A 17,110-nucleotide genomic window follows, 5' to 3' on the forward strand; every position below is an offset into this window, starting at 1 on the left:
ACCATTTGACCCAATGATCCTACTTCTAGGAATATATCCTAAGAATCCCGAAAACACCAATCAGAAAGAATATGCACCCCTCCTTATGTACATAGCAGCACAATTTACGATAGTTAAGATCTGGAAACAGACCAGTTGTCGTGCCCATCACAGATGAGTGGATAAAAAAGCCGTGGTACATTTACACCATGGAATACTATGCAGCAGTAAAAAGAAGGATTTTTTTACCATTTGAGACAGCATGGAGGGACCTGTAGAGTATTATGCTAAGTGAAATAAGCCAGTCAGAGAAAGACAAGCTTCACACTCATAGTGGAACCTAATGAATAGAATAAACTGATGAACAAAATATATCCAGAGACATAGAAGCATGGAACAGATTGATGAATCTTATAGGGAAGGATTGTGGGGTGGGGAGAGATTAACCAGGGAACTTATATGCATACTAGGGGCCCAGTGCACCTTGAAAAGAACTGTGGGCCAAGAGGCTGTGGTGGGCACAGGGGCGGGTCTTGGTCCATCCTCTGTGCCCCCACCTGGCCCCTCCCATCACAGTCCCCGGTCCCCTGTCTGCTGGCAGCCCTGTCTGCTGGCAGCCGCTGCTGCTTCTATGCTCTGACAGTGCCAGCCCTACTTGCACCCGCTGATGGCGTGGAGTGATTGGGGCCATCGCCAGCAAGGTGTGAGCAGGACCGGCACTGTCAATGGATGTGAGCAAATCTTCCAGCCCTGATCACCCCTCAGGAGCAGGGGGCGGTGGAGAAGCCCTGAAGGGCAATCAGGGTGGACAGCCACCACTCACACTCGCTGATGGTGCCGAGCTGTCAGGGCCGGCACCAGGCACTGGCAGTGGGTGTAAGTGGGGCTGATGCTGGCAGCAGATGTGGGTGCTGGCAACAAGTGTGATCACCCAGTGAGACCATGGTGCACAGGAGCAAAGAATTTTCAGTAACCACCAGAAGCTCACCCCTATGACAGCTAATGGTGCCCTGCCTTGGTCTGGTGCCCCCCGCTCACCTGCTCCGCCATCCCGTCATGGTTGATGCCTGCCATGTTCTGCGCTCTGCCGCCTGCTGCCAATGCCTGCCATGTTTCACATACCTGCCCCCTAGTGGTCAGCTCACGTCATAGCAATCGGTTGTTTGGTTGTTCAGTTGTTCTGCTGTTCGTTCTATTTGCATATTAGGGTTGATAGATAGATAGATAGATAGATAGATAGATAGATATGCATAACTCATGGACACAGGCAATAGTGAGTTGAAGGCCTGGGGAAGAGGGTGTGGATGCAGGGAATAGGGGGTAAAAGGGGGCAAAAAGGGGATATCTGTAATACTTTCAATAAAGATAAACTTAAAAATAAAATGAAATAGGATATTTGGATAAAAATGGACTGTATCAATAAAATGGAAATGTATGCAGTCAAGTATAATCATATTTTAGAAAATGTCATAGTTTCAAGATGCATTGTTATGTAACAACTAGAGGCCTGGTGCACGAAACTCGTGCACTCCAGGGGGTCCCTCAGCTTGGCCTGTGTCCTTTCGCAGTCCAGGAACCCTGGGGAATGGGCCTAATCCATCAGTTGGATATCCTTAGTGCTGCCGTGGAGGCAGGAGGGGCTCCCACCACTGCCTCTGTGCTTGCCAGCCATGAGTCCAGCTTCTGGTGCACTGACCACCAGCGGGCAGCTCCTGCATTGAACGTCTTGCCCCTGGTGGTCAGTGCGCATCACGACTGGTCATTCAGCTGTTCAGTTGATTTGCATATTAGCCTTTTATTATCTACCAGAGGCCCGGTGCACAAAAATTTGTGCACTCGGGCAGGGGTGAGGGGAAGTCCCTCAGCCCAGCCTGTGCCCTTTTCACAGTCTGGGACCCTGATATCGGGCTTAAGCTGGCAGCCAGATATCCCTCTGGCAGCCCAGGAGCCCTCGGGGGATGTCCACTTGCCAGCAGGGAGCAGGCCTAAGCTGCAGTCTGACTTCCTTAGCACTGCTGAGGAGGTGGGAGAGGCTCCCACCACCAATGCTGTGCTGGCAGCGTTCAGCCTGGCTTGTGGCTGAGCAGAGCTCCCACTGTGGAAGCGCGTTCTCTACTGCTTGCCTGCCTGATTGCCCCTAACTGCTTCTGCCTGCCAGCCTGATCACCCCCTAACCACTTCCCTGCCAGCCCGATTGATGCCCACCGGCTCCCCAGCTGGCCTGATCGCCCCAACTGCCCTTCCCTGCCGGCCCAGTCACCCCCAACTGCTCTCCCCTGCTGACCTGGTTGCCCCAACTGCCCTCCCCTGTTGGCCTGATCGCCCACAACTGCCCTCCCCTGCTGGCCATCTTGTGGCCTTGGGCGCTGCCATCTTTGAGGGCATGTCAGTCAATTAGCATATCCCCTCCTTCTTGGCTGTGGGTGTCGCCATCTTTGAAGGCAGGGCAGTCAGTTAGCATATTCCTTCTTTATTGTCTGTGGACGCCACCATCTTTGTGACAGTGTGAGGGTCAATTAGCAATATTCCCTCTTTATTAGATAAGATACTAATAAAGAGGGAATATGCTAATTGTTGGGATGCCATAATGTGTAATGACCAGACCATTAGCATATTAGCTCTTTATTAGCTCCTGTCAGCAGGAGACTGCCTGTGTGCACCGAGGGGCGTTGCTCTGGAGACAGGGCAGAAGCGGGGAGGCACCCAGAGGAGGTGGGACTATCCCATGCAGGGGAGGGCGGGGGTGAGAACCCATAGCGCCCCCCTCACCAGTCCTTTGCCACCCACCACTTGCACTCAAAGTGCCCTGCCGCCCCCCTGCCAGGGGAAGGAGCACAGCACAGCAGGCGGGAGGCTTCCATGTCTCCTCTGGCACCATGACAGGGCAGAGCTGCTGTGTTGCTCCGGAGATGGGGCGGAAGTGGGGAGGCACCCTGAGAAGGCGGGACTAGTCTGATGACTCAAGAGACTGAGGGTGGGGCTTGAAGCGGCTGGAGAAGGCCAGAGGGGTTGGGGGCTGGGCTAGACGCACTGGAGTGCTGCCTGGAAAGGTTTAGGTGTCAAGGCAGGGCGGCGCCACGTGATTTCGTGCGCTGGGCTCCCAGTATAAAGGCGGTTACAGTGAAACAGTATGTAAAATCAGTTCCTGTTTTTATTTGAAAAGTTGAAATAAAACAAAACAGAAACTAATACACAGAACAGTCTAGAAGAAAAGTTATCGAATATTTGTGTTTATCTGTGGGTGGTGGATTTATTAGTAATTTTTATTTTGTTCTTTCTGTGTAACTAGATAGTCCTACTGAATTGAATAAGTATCATAGATGTAATCATTTTTTTAAATGTTATCTTTGAAAATGGTGTCTTGAACATTGAAAACATTTAATTATGAAATAATTATTTCTGCTTGTTTATTATTCTTTTGTATTTTTTGGCTTCCTAGAAAAAGTTATTGAACTGTTTATGCATATAAACTTAGTGTCTCAGACTCTGCACAAGTTCAGTTCAGGTCCTTTAGATTGGTGGGTAAATTTAATCACTGAATTATCATTAGACTTACCTGTGATCTTACTCCAAATAGTTTCATAAATAAAATTAGAGTTTTAATTTTAGTTTGACCAAACATTTAGACACTACAGTAAAGTAAGCCTTACCAAAGTTTTCTTCATTTGTGTTTCTCTGTAGGAGTTAAATAAGATCACTACTCAGTTGGATCAAGTCACTACAAAATTTCAGGAGAAGCAAGAACATTGCAGTCAATTAGAAGGTCATCTTAAAGAATATAAAGAGAAACACCTGTCTTTAGAACAGAAAACTGAAGAATTAGAAGGTCATATTAAGGTTTGTACAAAAGAAATTGAATTTAGCAATATTTTTCACAGCTGAAGCAATGGAAACTGATGACTTGGATGGAATCAAATATTTTACATTTGCGAACAAAGGGGAAGTTGTGATATAAAAATTTTAAAAATTATAATTTTTTATGTGTTAATTTTGAATTCTACATTTACTTTTGATTTCTTCATTAGCTGATGGCTTTTACAATTGACAGTTAACACTTATACTGGTTCCGTTGTAGTGTGTAACTAGTATTTCAAAGAGACAGTCAATCAGGGGTCTACTCTATAATTACAAGGAACTTAATTGTTTTTTTGTGTGAAGTCTCTTTTGTTCTATCATTTCCATTCCTTACCTCCTTATTCCAATATAATATTGAAGATATAGTAGACTTTTTCCTTTTCTTAAACTTTACATTTATACCCTTTGGATTTTGTTTCTAATTTAATAGTAAATTTATTCTGTGATATCCTGCTTCTTATTTTAACACAACTCCAAGGGAAAGTGCTGGTTTACTAAAGAGACGGAATTAAAAGACATATCCTAGAAGGCATTGACCTAAGTCCTTTGTTCAGTTAAATAAAAAATTCTCAAGTTTATATATATCTAAATAAATAATACCTTCATAGTCAGATGACACACTTCTGTATAATTATGCAATCATGGGATATGCATATGTATATGTGTGTGCATATACAGTATATATACACAGCCACACCAATATAACATGGAAAAAGAATTACATTTACAATTCTCATTGTGGGTTCCTTTTTCTTTTCTTTATGGCCAGTGGTAATGGTAATGAAAAATGTATGTAGTAGTTGAACAGAAAAAACAATTTTATTGAAAAGTGGCTAATGAGAGTTCTATTTGGGTGTCTTTTAAAAATAGTTTTTTAGAAACAATAGTGTCTATTGTATTTATCAGATTTTTTAACATTTTGTAATTATTATTTTATAGAGTATTCTATATGTTTTATATCAATATATTGTTATAGAATTAATCTTAGTTATATCAGCTATCCAATAAAAGTGTCAAGTAAGAGCCACAGATACCTAGATTAGTTTATAAAATAGAGTGCAAAATTATTACACCTATATAAGAAAATACATTACACATAGATATTTAACCTATATACTTAACAGCTTGATCTTTTAAATTTGTAAAAATATACACAGTTATATGTATATGCATGGACAGAAACTACACTATGAAGAACAGTCTCTAGACCAGCGGTTCTCAACCTGTGGGTCGCGACCCCTTTGGAGGTCGAATGATCCTTTCACAGGGGTCACCTAAGACCATCGGAAAACACATATATAATTACATATTGTTTTTGTGATTAATCACTGTGCTTTAATTATGTTCAATTTGTAACAATGAAATTGGGGGTCACCACAACATGAGGAACTGTATTAAAGGGTCGCGATTAGGAAGGTTGAGAACCACTGCTCTAGACCAATAGATTAAAGAAACAATTAGGAATTTAACTGGCTTTATATTTAGGGTCAATAGGTGTTAATGAGAAGGATGATGTGACAGCTTTATTTTAGTTTTGAATATCTATAATTATATCAGTGTTAACTGTAAACACAGATTTTATATATACTTATATTAAATATATCTATTTATATATCTATTAAATATAAATACATATAGTTAAATGTTTTTATTGATTGTAGAGAGAGAGCAAGAGAGAAAGAAACATCAATGTGAGAAACACCCATTGGATATCTCCAGCACACCCCCTACTGGGGATCAAGCCTGCCACCTAGGCATGTGCCTGACTGAGAATTGAACCAGTGACATTTTGGTGTATGGGATGACGCTCACCCAGCTGAGCCACATTTACCAGGGCAAGGATAATACATATATTTTAAGTGGGCCCATATGTGAACTTTTTACTTATTTTTCCATACTTGAATTAATAATTTATACTCATTATAGGTATAATTATTTTAACTTTATTCTTTTCAGAGAATTTAAAAAGTAAAAACTTAGTGACTATCATGTATAAAGCCTGCTGCTAGCTCTTCTGGAGGATTTCAAGATAAATGGCTCCTTTTCTCAGTAATGGCTTCAGAAAGTATTTTATACTTAAGTATTTTATGGCTATTTTTGTGTGTTATGTAAATACTAATTTGAGTATAAAACAAAAACGTTATAATATTTAAAATAATTTTTGACATTAAAATGGTTACTATTTATTTTTTTTCCATAGAAACTGGAAGCTGATACTCTTGAAGTCAAAGTAAGCAAGGAGCAAGCTTTGCAGGACCTACAACAGCAAAGACAGCTGAACACAGATTTAGAGTTTAGAGTCACAGAATTGACTAAACAACTAGAAGTGGAGAAAGAAATGTAAGCTTAACTACTTAAGGGGGAAGATTATAATCTAAGTATTATAATTTATAATCTAAATTTAATTTAATATTTTTAAAATTTAATTTTGCTATCACAGTGCTTAAAGATTTAGTAAATGTTTCTCTGTGTTGAGTCTATAAACAACTAATAATAATGTAAATGAAAAAATAAGGCCATCACATGCTCTCACTCATTTGTGGATTATAATGAACAACATAAACCAATGAACAAAAACAGATGTAGAGACAGAGAAGCATCGATTAGATGCTCAAAACTCAGAGGGAAGGTAGGGGAGGGTGGGAGGGAGGGGGAGAGATCAACCAAAGGACTGGTATGCATGCATATAAGCATAAGCGATGGATGTGGACAACAAGGGGTGAGGGTGACGGCAGGATTGGGGGGATGAGAGGACGTTGGGGGGATAAGGACACATTTGTGATATCTTAATCAATAAAGGGAAAATAAATAAAAAAAAATATGGCCATTATAATATGGTTAAATTTACCTTCAGTAGTAAGGACTGAAAAGTTGAGTTATCTAGTCTTTTTTCAGCAGTAATGTGGTACTCATTTCTCTGGATTAAAGCAGTTATTTTGAGTTGTTCATCAATTTGCAAAAATTAATGTAAAATAACAAATAGAGGGGTGTTTAGATATAACCAGCCAAGAGCTGTCAGGCTTTTGCTTTGAGGCACTGTGCCAAATAGGGAATATATACTTTATTGTAAGAAATGATCTATTTTAGCTTCAAAATGCATTTTCACAAATTGTCTATATATATGAGCACAGTTTTAAAAAATTTTTTTTTATTGATTAAGTTATTACATATATGTATGAGCACATTTTAAAACCTTTTTTTTTCCTAGCAGCTTTGCTTTACATTTTTTGGTTTTATCTTTCAATGAATAGAAATTCTAATTTTTGTTTAAATTCAATTTGTAATTTTTTTTTTTAAGTTTAGTGTCTTGTGTTTTTTTCTAAGAAATCTTTGCTATTCCCAGGGTTTATGAAGAAATGTCTTATGTTTTCTTCTAGAAGTATTTATAGTTCTGCTTTTTACATTTAGGTCTAGGATTTACCTTGAACTTAATTTTGTGTGAGGTCTCAGGTAGGGGTCCAGGATCACCTTTTCCTCCTTACATTAAGTTGTTATAGTAACATTTGTTGAGAAAAAATTTCCTCTCCCCTTGAGTGGGCCTTTGTCAAAAGTGAGTTACCGAATATATGTAGGTCTATTTGTGGACTCCATTCTGTGCCATTGGTCTGTAATCTATATGGTATCCTGACACCAGTACCATCCTATGTTGTGGTTTTTTGTTGTTGTTGTTGTTGTTTGTTTGTGTGCAGCTTTGTGGTAGATCTTAATATTAGGTTGTATCAGTCCTCCAACTTAATTTTTTTCAAGATTGTCTTGACTCTTCTAAATTCATACAGTAATATATAAAAAGAATGACAGCTCTTCCATATAAATTTTAGTATTAACTTGTCCATTTCTACAAATAAAATTATTGGGTTTTATTAGAATTGTAGTGAATCTGTAGATCAGTTAGCAAGAATTTAACATTTGAACTTTATTGAGTCTTCTAATCCATGAACATGGTATATATCTATTTAGGTCTTCTTTAATTTCTCTGAACAACATTTTATCACTTTTAAAATAAGGATTTTGATATCTTGTTAAATTTATTTCTAAATATTTTACATTTTTAATGCTATTTTAAATGGAATTACTTTTTTAAATTTAATTATCTAATTGATTGTGAATAGTACAAAATACAATTGAATTTTATAGATTGACTTTCTATCCTTTAACTTTGTTAAATCCAGTTTCATGTTTTAATAATTATTTTGTATAGAATTTTCTAGGTAGACAATCATGTTATCTGTAAATAACAATAGTTTTACTTTTATTTTTTCTCCAATCTTCAGGCCTTTTATGTCTTTTACTTGACTTATTGCTGGCTGACACCTTCAGTAAAATTATCAATATAAATAGTAATAGTGGATATATTTGCAGTATTCCCAATCTTAGGTGGGAAAATTAAACTATCTTCAATTTAAAGGATAGCTATAGGTTTTTCCTACATTCCTTTATCAAATTGAGATAATTTTCTTCTATAAAGAAGGATTTTTAAAGATTTTTTATCAACTTCTTTCTCAGCATTTTTGATATGATCATATATTTTTCTTCTTTATTCTGTTATATAGCTAATTACATTAATTAATCTTAAAATTTTAAACCAACCTTGCTTTCCTGAGATAAATCCCACTTGATCATCTTGTTATTTTTTATATATTGCTGCATTTAACTAGATACTATTTTATTTAGAATTTCACATGCATTCATGTAATGTTCTTTTAATGTCATTGTCAAAGTTTTGAAATAATGGTTATATTGGGCTTAAAAAAGGTAATTCTTCCTCTGCTTTCTGAAAGAGTTTGTATGAGATGGATATTATTTATTTCTTAATATATATAGTAATATTTTTATTTTCTAATGTATTTCTTGGATCTGTTTTGGTAATTCTTTCAAGGAATTTGTGCATTTCATCTAAATTTCAAATTTATTGATATACTGCTGTTTATAATGTAGGGTGGGGCAAAAGTAGGTGTACAGTTGTGAGTATGTGAATCATAAGTTTATTCTTTTATTCTTTATTAATTAATATAGTATTTTCCATATAAACAGCTGTAAACTTACTTTTCCCCACCCTGTATTATTATTTTAAGGTCTTGTAGGATCTGTAGTGATGTCTCATTATTAATGTAACTGTGTTCTCTTTTTTTCTTGATCAACCTAATTAGAGATTTAGAAATTTTATTAAAAAACTTTTAATTTGGTTTTCTTTGTCAGTTTGCTATTTCATTTATTTCTCCTCCTATCTTTAGTGTTTTCTTCACATGCCATATAGCCATAAAAGTACTGAACTGAGACATCTTTCTTTGGTCTCAAGGTAGAGTTAGTATCTTGCCTAGTTTGTTTTTGATGTTGATGGTTGGATTGGATTTTCCTATGAGATCTTCAGTGGACACATAATTCACCAGACTTTTGATGGATAGAAACAATTTCACCCCATTCATTTGAAAGTCTTCTTAGGAGGGCAGTGAGCAGTCACACTTCAGTAGTCTTTGTCTCTAAATGCCAAGAAGGCCACTCGGACTGAGTTGACAGACTTCATCTTTGTCCAAGGGATTTAGGTTCCTTGACTCAGTAGTAAAGTTGGAGGTTGTGAGCCTGGGAAAATGACCTTCTGGGAAATTAAATAAAACACTTCAGAGTTAATATGTTGTTTCCTGAGTTCATGGTTTCATTTTTGTTTTGGAAGTGATGATGAAAATTTCTTGTTCTCACATCTAGTAAATTGGGTCCTGATCATTTGAATTTGAGGATATATTTTGTGCCTCAAATGACATTTTTTTTTCTCACTGTTAGCATCATAGTTTCCAGTGCCTATGTATTTGGGGAGCACATCTGATCCTTTATATCACCAACTGAATGGTTGGTTTATTACCTTTGGAACTCAGTTATTGATTCGTGAAGATCACTTCTGTGTCGGTCTTGTTCTCTTTCCCAAAGCCCCTATAGAACTGTGGTTCTTTTCATTTCCAATGGGCTTAATGGAAATGGGCCCATTTCCACTCTGTGTTCTATTCTCATGGTTAAGAACTCATTCAGAGGTTTCCACATCATATTGGGGTAGGAAAACCTTTTAGTACTAAGATTTTCCTACCCCAATAAGAAATGCAAACATTTCTTATATCTAGAGTGCTTTATGGAGGGCTGCGTAAACATGTTTGGGATTTGACTAAACCTCACCCCTGATCGAGGGAGTACAGGGCTCCCCTTTCTCAAGGCACATCAGTATCTAGGCATTCAACTCTTTCCTTTCAACTCACATTGTACAATGTATTTTCATTATTGTAGAGTTTAATGTATTTTCTAATTTCATTTGTGACTTCTTCTTTGATGCATGGGTGATTTAGAAATATATATGTTGTTTATTTTCCAGCTGTTTGGGGCTTTTATAGATATGTTATTGATTTCTAATATTTGATAAAATTGAGACTTTTCACACTGTCTTATTTATGGCCCAGTTTATGGTTTATCTTGATTAATTTTTATGTGTTTTTGGGTAAAGTGTTCTATAAATATCAATTAGGCCAAGGTGGTTAATAATGTTCTAATCTTCTATAATATTACCAGTTTTTTCCTCTAGTTATTCTATCACTTTCTGAGAAATATGTGGCTAGTACATCTTTTAACAACCTCTCTTCACCATATTATTGAATTTATTTTTATAAAATACATTGGCAATAGTATGCATTCAAGAAATATTAGTGCTTTGCACTGGTTTTATTTTCACTTTAAAAAAGGCTTGATATTTAATATGTGTTTTTTGATGCATATATATATGTATATATAATTTTGTTTCTTTTATGAAAATAATAGAAGTCTTTAGTTTAATTTTCCTAAAGCTATATATACATTTCCTAATATTGTACTTTATCCATTCAGGGATAGAAAACTTAAGTTAAGGAACAAATGATAACAAATCTCTTGTATAATCTGCAAAACTCTAGGATTAAAGTAAATCATTTGTCTTTCCTCTTTGTTTGAAATGAAATATTTCTTTTTTTAATTTATTTTTTCTGGGTTAATGTATTTTATGTTTTCAAGAAAAGAGGCAAAGTTCTCTGTGTTCTTGGAGGATAACACAATAAATAGGAAAGTTTCTGGCTATTATAGACTAGAGGGTCTGTTATATGCAGAGTTTTAATTTTATTTTTGATCCATTGTTGTGGACAAGACTGAATTAAGTCAGGAAGCTTAGATGGTATTGAGTTATTTGACTTGAGAAAAATTATCATCTGTTAAATTATCACAATATGTGTTTTAAAGCATTTTTCAGTTGTGTGATTTTATGATACTTAATTTTTTTTCTTAACTACGCAAGAAAGTTTTAGAACTCAATACTAATTTATTAATTTTAATGCTATATTAGGGATGGTAAATTATGCATCATTTAAAGAAATTGTTTCTTGTCTGTTTAGAGTATCCAGTACAAAATTGGACCTACAGAAAAAATCTGAAGCCCTTGAAAATATTAAGCAAATGCTTACCAAGCAAGAGGAAGAAAAAACAATTCTTAAAAAAGAAATAGAAAATTTAAGTCAAGATGCAAAGATGCAGCACAAGGAATTGAACAACAAAGTTCAAACAGCAGTAGCAGAACTACAAAAAGTGAAGATGGAGAAAGAAGCTCTAATGGCAGAACTTTCTGCAGCAAAAGAGAAATTATCAAAAGTTTCTGATTCTTTGAAGAACTCCAAAAGTGAATTTGAAAAGGAAAATCAGAAAGGAAAGGCTGCTATATTAGATTTGGTTAGTTGTTTACATTTGCTTTCTTAGGTAGAAGTGATTTTTTTAAACTAAAATGTACTGATTTTTCTACTTAATTCACTGTTGATATTTTGTCCTACATTTAAATAATTTAAATAATTATTATGAGGAAAGGAATTGGGATTGGTTAACCTGAGGAAAAGATATTGGCATGTGCATGTGTAATTTTTCAAAGACCCGGGGTTTCAGTTGAATGTACAATCTTATTTTATTGCTAGTATGATGCGAGATTTGGGAGAGACTGAAACAGGTTTGTCCTCAGAGGCATTTCCACAGAGAATATAGCTACTAGTTGAAACATTATTCATGTATCTGTGAAAGAAAAAAGACAAGAAAGAGCTTGACTCTTAATTCTGGTACTATAAACTTTCTAATATTTATTGAATACTAGAGGCCTGGTGCACGGATTCATGCACCAGTAGGGTCCCTCGACCTGGCCTGTGCCCTCTTGCAATCCGGGACCCCTCAGGGGATGTCAGATAGCCGGTTTTGGCCTGATCCCCACAGGCCTGATCCAGACAGGAGGGAGCCCAAACCCCACAGGCCCGATCCAGACAGGAGGGAGCCCAATCCTGTGTGTTGAGCATCTGTCCCCTGGTGGTCAGTGCATATCATGGCAACCGGTTGTTCAGTCAGTTGCTTAGGCTTTTATATATGTAGATTCTAAAACTCTGGATAATACCATGTCTTAGAGATAGCATAAAACCTACTTAAAATACAGAGAAAAAAAGTCTCACAGTCTTAAGAAATGCATAAAGGGGAATGTATTCTCAGAAATATTTTAACCCAAAATAACACAGAATAACAGTGTAAGTAATATCCTTTTGTTCTTAAGAGTGAAAGTGTTTAGTGGTATAAAAAACATATGATACTAGTATGTTACTTTTATGTTTCTTTTTGGTAAAATCTTTTATTTGTACTTCTTCCCTTTAAATTGTGATTATTTTTTATTTATTGTTTTAATAATTACTGTTAAAATTTTTTTTTTGCTTTCACTTCTTGAAGCCCATTATTGTACTTTAAAAATTATATGACAAGTTAATTATAATTAATTTTGTGTTATAAAAACATTATAAAATATTATCTATATCTTATTTAAAACATTTATTGGAACTATTGATTGATGATAGAAATGTTTAGCCTTTTCCTGTCTCTCTGCTTTTATTGCTATATTTGCTTGTTTTTATAATTGAAATGGAAAATTCTATTCCATTTTAAACCACCAATGATTCTAGTTTATTTCCTTGTGTGGATCTTAACTAAGCTTATAACCAAACTTCTTATACTTACTACAAATATTTTCTGCATAATATAGTTTTTATTTTTTTAGGAAAAAACTTGCAAAGAATTGAAGCATCAATTTCAAGTACAGATGGAAAGCACACTTAAGGATCAGAATGAACTGAAAAAGTCACTTGAAAAAGAGAAGGAGGTAAGATTTTCTTTTTATATATCATAAAATATATAAAGTATAAAAGGCCTTCATATTTAAAAAGTATTTTCACACTGATGCTTAAATCAAAGGAAGGTTTATTTCCCTGAAATATAATGAATCATATATACATAGTTTAAAACTATAAGTTATATTCTACCTCTTACTAAAAAGATTTAAGCTACTTTATATAAAAGAACAAGAATTGAGAATTATAATTAAAGATGAAAAATTGAGTCAACTAACTGTTGAGTTATTAGCTAATCTAAATAAGGAATTAGTGTTGGAAAAAATCTTGATGGGCTTTCCATAGAAATGACTTTTAAGTGCTCTTTATTTCATGGACATTTGTATTGGTACTTATGACATTGGTTGAATAACAATTGAGATTTTTTTCTATTGCTCTCTATCAAAATCAAACAAGCAAATGAATAAATAAGTGGTTATAGTATATAGTTGTAATTCTCTGAAGACATACCTCTAACAACTAGAGTTCAGGCATGTAGCTTTCTGGAGATCTGAGTTGATAAAGCAACAAAACCTACTCCTGACAAGTCTTTAATATGAAATTATGGTGGCTTAGTGCTCAAGGTCTGAATCCAGATTGTCTAGAAATATTTACTGGCTATGCCACTTATTAGTTATTCTGTCTTGCCTTGTTTTAGGCAGATGATTTAATTTCTCTGTGTTCCAGTTTCCTCAGCAGTACAACGGGGCTAATAATAAGAATCTATGACATAGGAATATTGTGAGAAATATATGGGTTAATATGTTTTAAAGTGCTTAGAACACTGATTAGAATAAAATAAATGCTCACTCTTAGCTTTATTTTTATTACTGGTTATCACAACATAATCATCATCATTGTTACATTATCTGACCCCTATTTTACACAAAAATATTCCCTTGTATTGGAAATAGCTGAAGCACCCATATGTAGTACTGAAACTTTAAAAAGTAACTTTGAATATGGTCAAATGCTCAAGTTAGGTTCCAAATGAAATACACATATAGCATTAAAACATGACTTTGGCTGGAAGGGTAGGAGATAGTTCACTTTGGCCACAGAGGAACCTCAATGTAACTTCTATATACGGTATTTAATTTTGAACAGAAATATATGCTAGTAGATTGTAAAAAAATAAGTAGTAGCAAAATATGTCTCATTTCTCTAAATGAGGAAACTATTGTGTTGTGTGGTTTAGTGTCATCAGACAGATACTAAATGTATTTCCCAAAGTGATTTTAGTTTTTGTCATAGTTACTATGAAGTTATTCTTTCTGATTAACCCTTGGCAGCAGGCTCAGTTAGCATTTTGAGAATAAAATAACCCTTAATTTTGCAGACCTCCATTTAACAGACTTCGGATTTAATGAACAAAATTTCCGGTCCATATGTCATAAGTGAAAATTAACACCCTATTAATTTTAAAATTCTTTTAACCAAAATTTGCTTATAATTAAATGAACAGGTTATCTTTTGTTATGAATTCACTGTTATTTTTAACAAATTTTTGTGAATGGGTCATATGTTGGAAAAAACACTGTAGTGATTTCACTGCCATAAATAAATATTACATATCTACAATTATAGTCTACATATTTAAATCTAAGAGTCACCGTCCATAAACACTGTTCGGTGAATGATTAGCACTTGATCACATTGCATCGTGCATGGTAATTGGTTCTGTTGTCACTTGGTGTGAATTTTTGCAGCAGTTTTAATGTGTGCCAGCCAATGTTTCAAGGTGCGCTAAGCCACATCTCAGCCACTCGTGGTGACTAGTGAATGCATACATTTATTAGACCTATTCAGTAATACATATAGAAAACTTTGTGAAATTAAATTTCATACATACTTAATTTTAATTACACAAATGTATCTATGTAAGTAAAAACAGGTTAACTAATTTGTCAATTTTTTAACATACGCATTAGAAAAACTACTTTATTATGTAATAGATTTTTCAGCTTTAATGGTCACCCCTTTTCCCGAATTAGCCCGTTATATCAAGGTTTTTTGTGTGTTCTAGAAAGACAGTAGACATTCTAGCAATCTAAAGATTGATGTTGATATTCTTATTTTCTATGACACAAGGGAATACTTGTCTAGTTCATTTACAAGCTCTATCCAAATACATAAATCATAAATTTAAAAGGAAGTTAGGATTAAACAAATATTAAAGATTAATCCAGTGTGTCATCTAATGGTGAATAGTGTCAGTTATAAAAGCTCCATGAATACAAGGATTTTTGTTTTGTTTTTGGTTCACTATTGATTATCTGTAGCCAATAGGCTCAGTAGTTTCTACCTAGAATAGTAGTTGGCAAGTAGTAGATAGTCAGTAAATGTGTGTTTGATGAATAAATGAATACTAAACGGATTTTCTTTTCTTATAGACTTCTCATCAGTTGAAGTTGGAACTTAGTTCAATGCAGGGACAAGTCATACAGGCCCAGGATAATTTAAAACAAAAGGAAAAAGAAGAACAGCAACTTCAGGGGAACATAAATGAGCTAAAGCAATTGACTGAACAGAGGAAAAAGCAAATTGAAGCACTCCAAGGAGAAGTTAAAATTGCTGTCTTACAGAAGGTAATGATATGTTTGTTTACTTTTTCTGGGAAGAAAAACTATAATTAAGATAATATGATACCTAACACATGAATTGCAACGAAGAATATTTATATGCTCAAAATATTTCTAAGTTAAATGTGTAAAAGTACTTAATTATATGATTAAATATCTAAGTCTAGATTCTGATTTACTTATAACCATTGTCAGGTAATTCTTATTTAAAATTCTAGAATAAATCATTTTTCTGATATACATAAAAGGATCTTTTTGTAAAATAATATATGACACTTATTAAAGGGATGATTAATACAACATTTCTAGTGTATTTAAAAGTAAATTATTCTTATTAAGAGAAAATAATCAAGAATAAAAATCACAAAATTGGATATAAAAAGTCAGTGGTGTAGATGTTATGTAGTTATCATTATTTGATATTTTAAGTTATCATAATGGTTTCTATTTCCAAACCTACTTTAATTTGTTGTTGAGCATCTATTTTAATTCTTAAATATGTTTTAATACTGTCTAGATCAAGAATTAATAAAAATGAACCATTCTTGATATTTTAACAAAATGAATTTTCCCCTACTTTTGGTATATGCATATTAAGTGCCCCATGGAGAAGAGAGAATTAAAATCACTACTATGTAGAAAAAAGTAAAACGTCATATATTACGTGGTAACTGTCATATTACTAGAGGAAAAATATTAACTCTACAAATATATATTTTACATTGACCACTGTTTTTATAATTATGATTATGCTATTTTATAAAAAGAATAACTTTTATTTATTTATCTTTAAATCTATTTTTATTGATTTCAGAGAGGGAGGGAGAGAAAAATCAATGATGAAAGAGAATCACTGATTGGCTGCCTTCTGATATCCCACAATGGGAATCGAGCCCACAGCCTGGGCATATGGCCTGACCAGGGAATTGAACCATGACCTTCTGGCTCAAAGGTCGACACTCAACCACTGAGCCATACTGGCCAGGCTAAAAAGAATAATTTTTAATAATACAAACAAGAGTAGAAAAATTTTTCTATGCGTTTTTGTTTGTTGTTATATGTAATCATAGGTCAGGATATAATTATCATAATACATATTTTGTTATATGCTTTGATATCTTCTTTTTGGAAAAATGTCACCATCCATTTTATTTTATTATGCTTTGATATCTTGATGTCATTTTCCTCCCAAATCTATTAGTCTCATATCTTAGTATTCCCTAGATCTTTGTTTTTATAGCATCATAACTTAGTTAATTAAAAAAAACTCCAGCACACTTTCATTTTCATTAAATTGGTTACAATAAAATTTCTTTCAGATTTATGGTTAATATTGCCTATATTTTGCATGGCTTTACTACATGACACCTTAGGATTATGAGATTTATAAGAAACTAGAGGCCTGGTGCACAAAAATTTGTGCACTAGGTGGGAAGGGGGGGTCCCTCAGCCTGGCCTGTGCCCTCTCGCACTCTGGGACCCTTCGGGAGATAACGCCCTGCTGGCTTAGGC

The 17,110-nt window shown here is 34.7% G+C and overlaps 1 protein-coding gene across 1 annotated transcript in view; it reads left to right on the forward strand.

Annotated features, from left to right (window-relative positions):
- EEA1 (early endosome antigen 1) overlaps positions 1–17,110 on the forward strand; it is a 112,848-nt gene that overhangs the window by 71,667 nt on the left and 24,071 nt on the right. The window contains exons 17-21 of the mRNA XM_015561064.1: positions 3,661–3,816; positions 6,035–6,174; positions 11,229–11,559; positions 12,908–13,009; positions 15,410–15,604. Of these exons, the coding sequence (XP_015416550.1) occupies positions 3,661–3,816; positions 6,035–6,174; positions 11,229–11,559; positions 12,908–13,009; positions 15,410–15,604 (924 nt within the window). The remainder of the gene's footprint in view (positions 1–3,660; positions 3,817–6,034; positions 6,175–11,228; positions 11,560–12,907; positions 13,010–15,409; positions 15,605–17,110) is intronic.

The sequence above is a fragment of the Myotis davidii genome, unplaced genomic scaffold, assembly GCF_000327345.1.
Source record: "Myotis davidii unplaced genomic scaffold, ASM32734v1 scaffold656, whole genome shotgun sequence".
NCBI lineage: Eukaryota > Metazoa > Chordata > Mammalia > Chiroptera > Vespertilionidae > Myotis > Myotis davidii.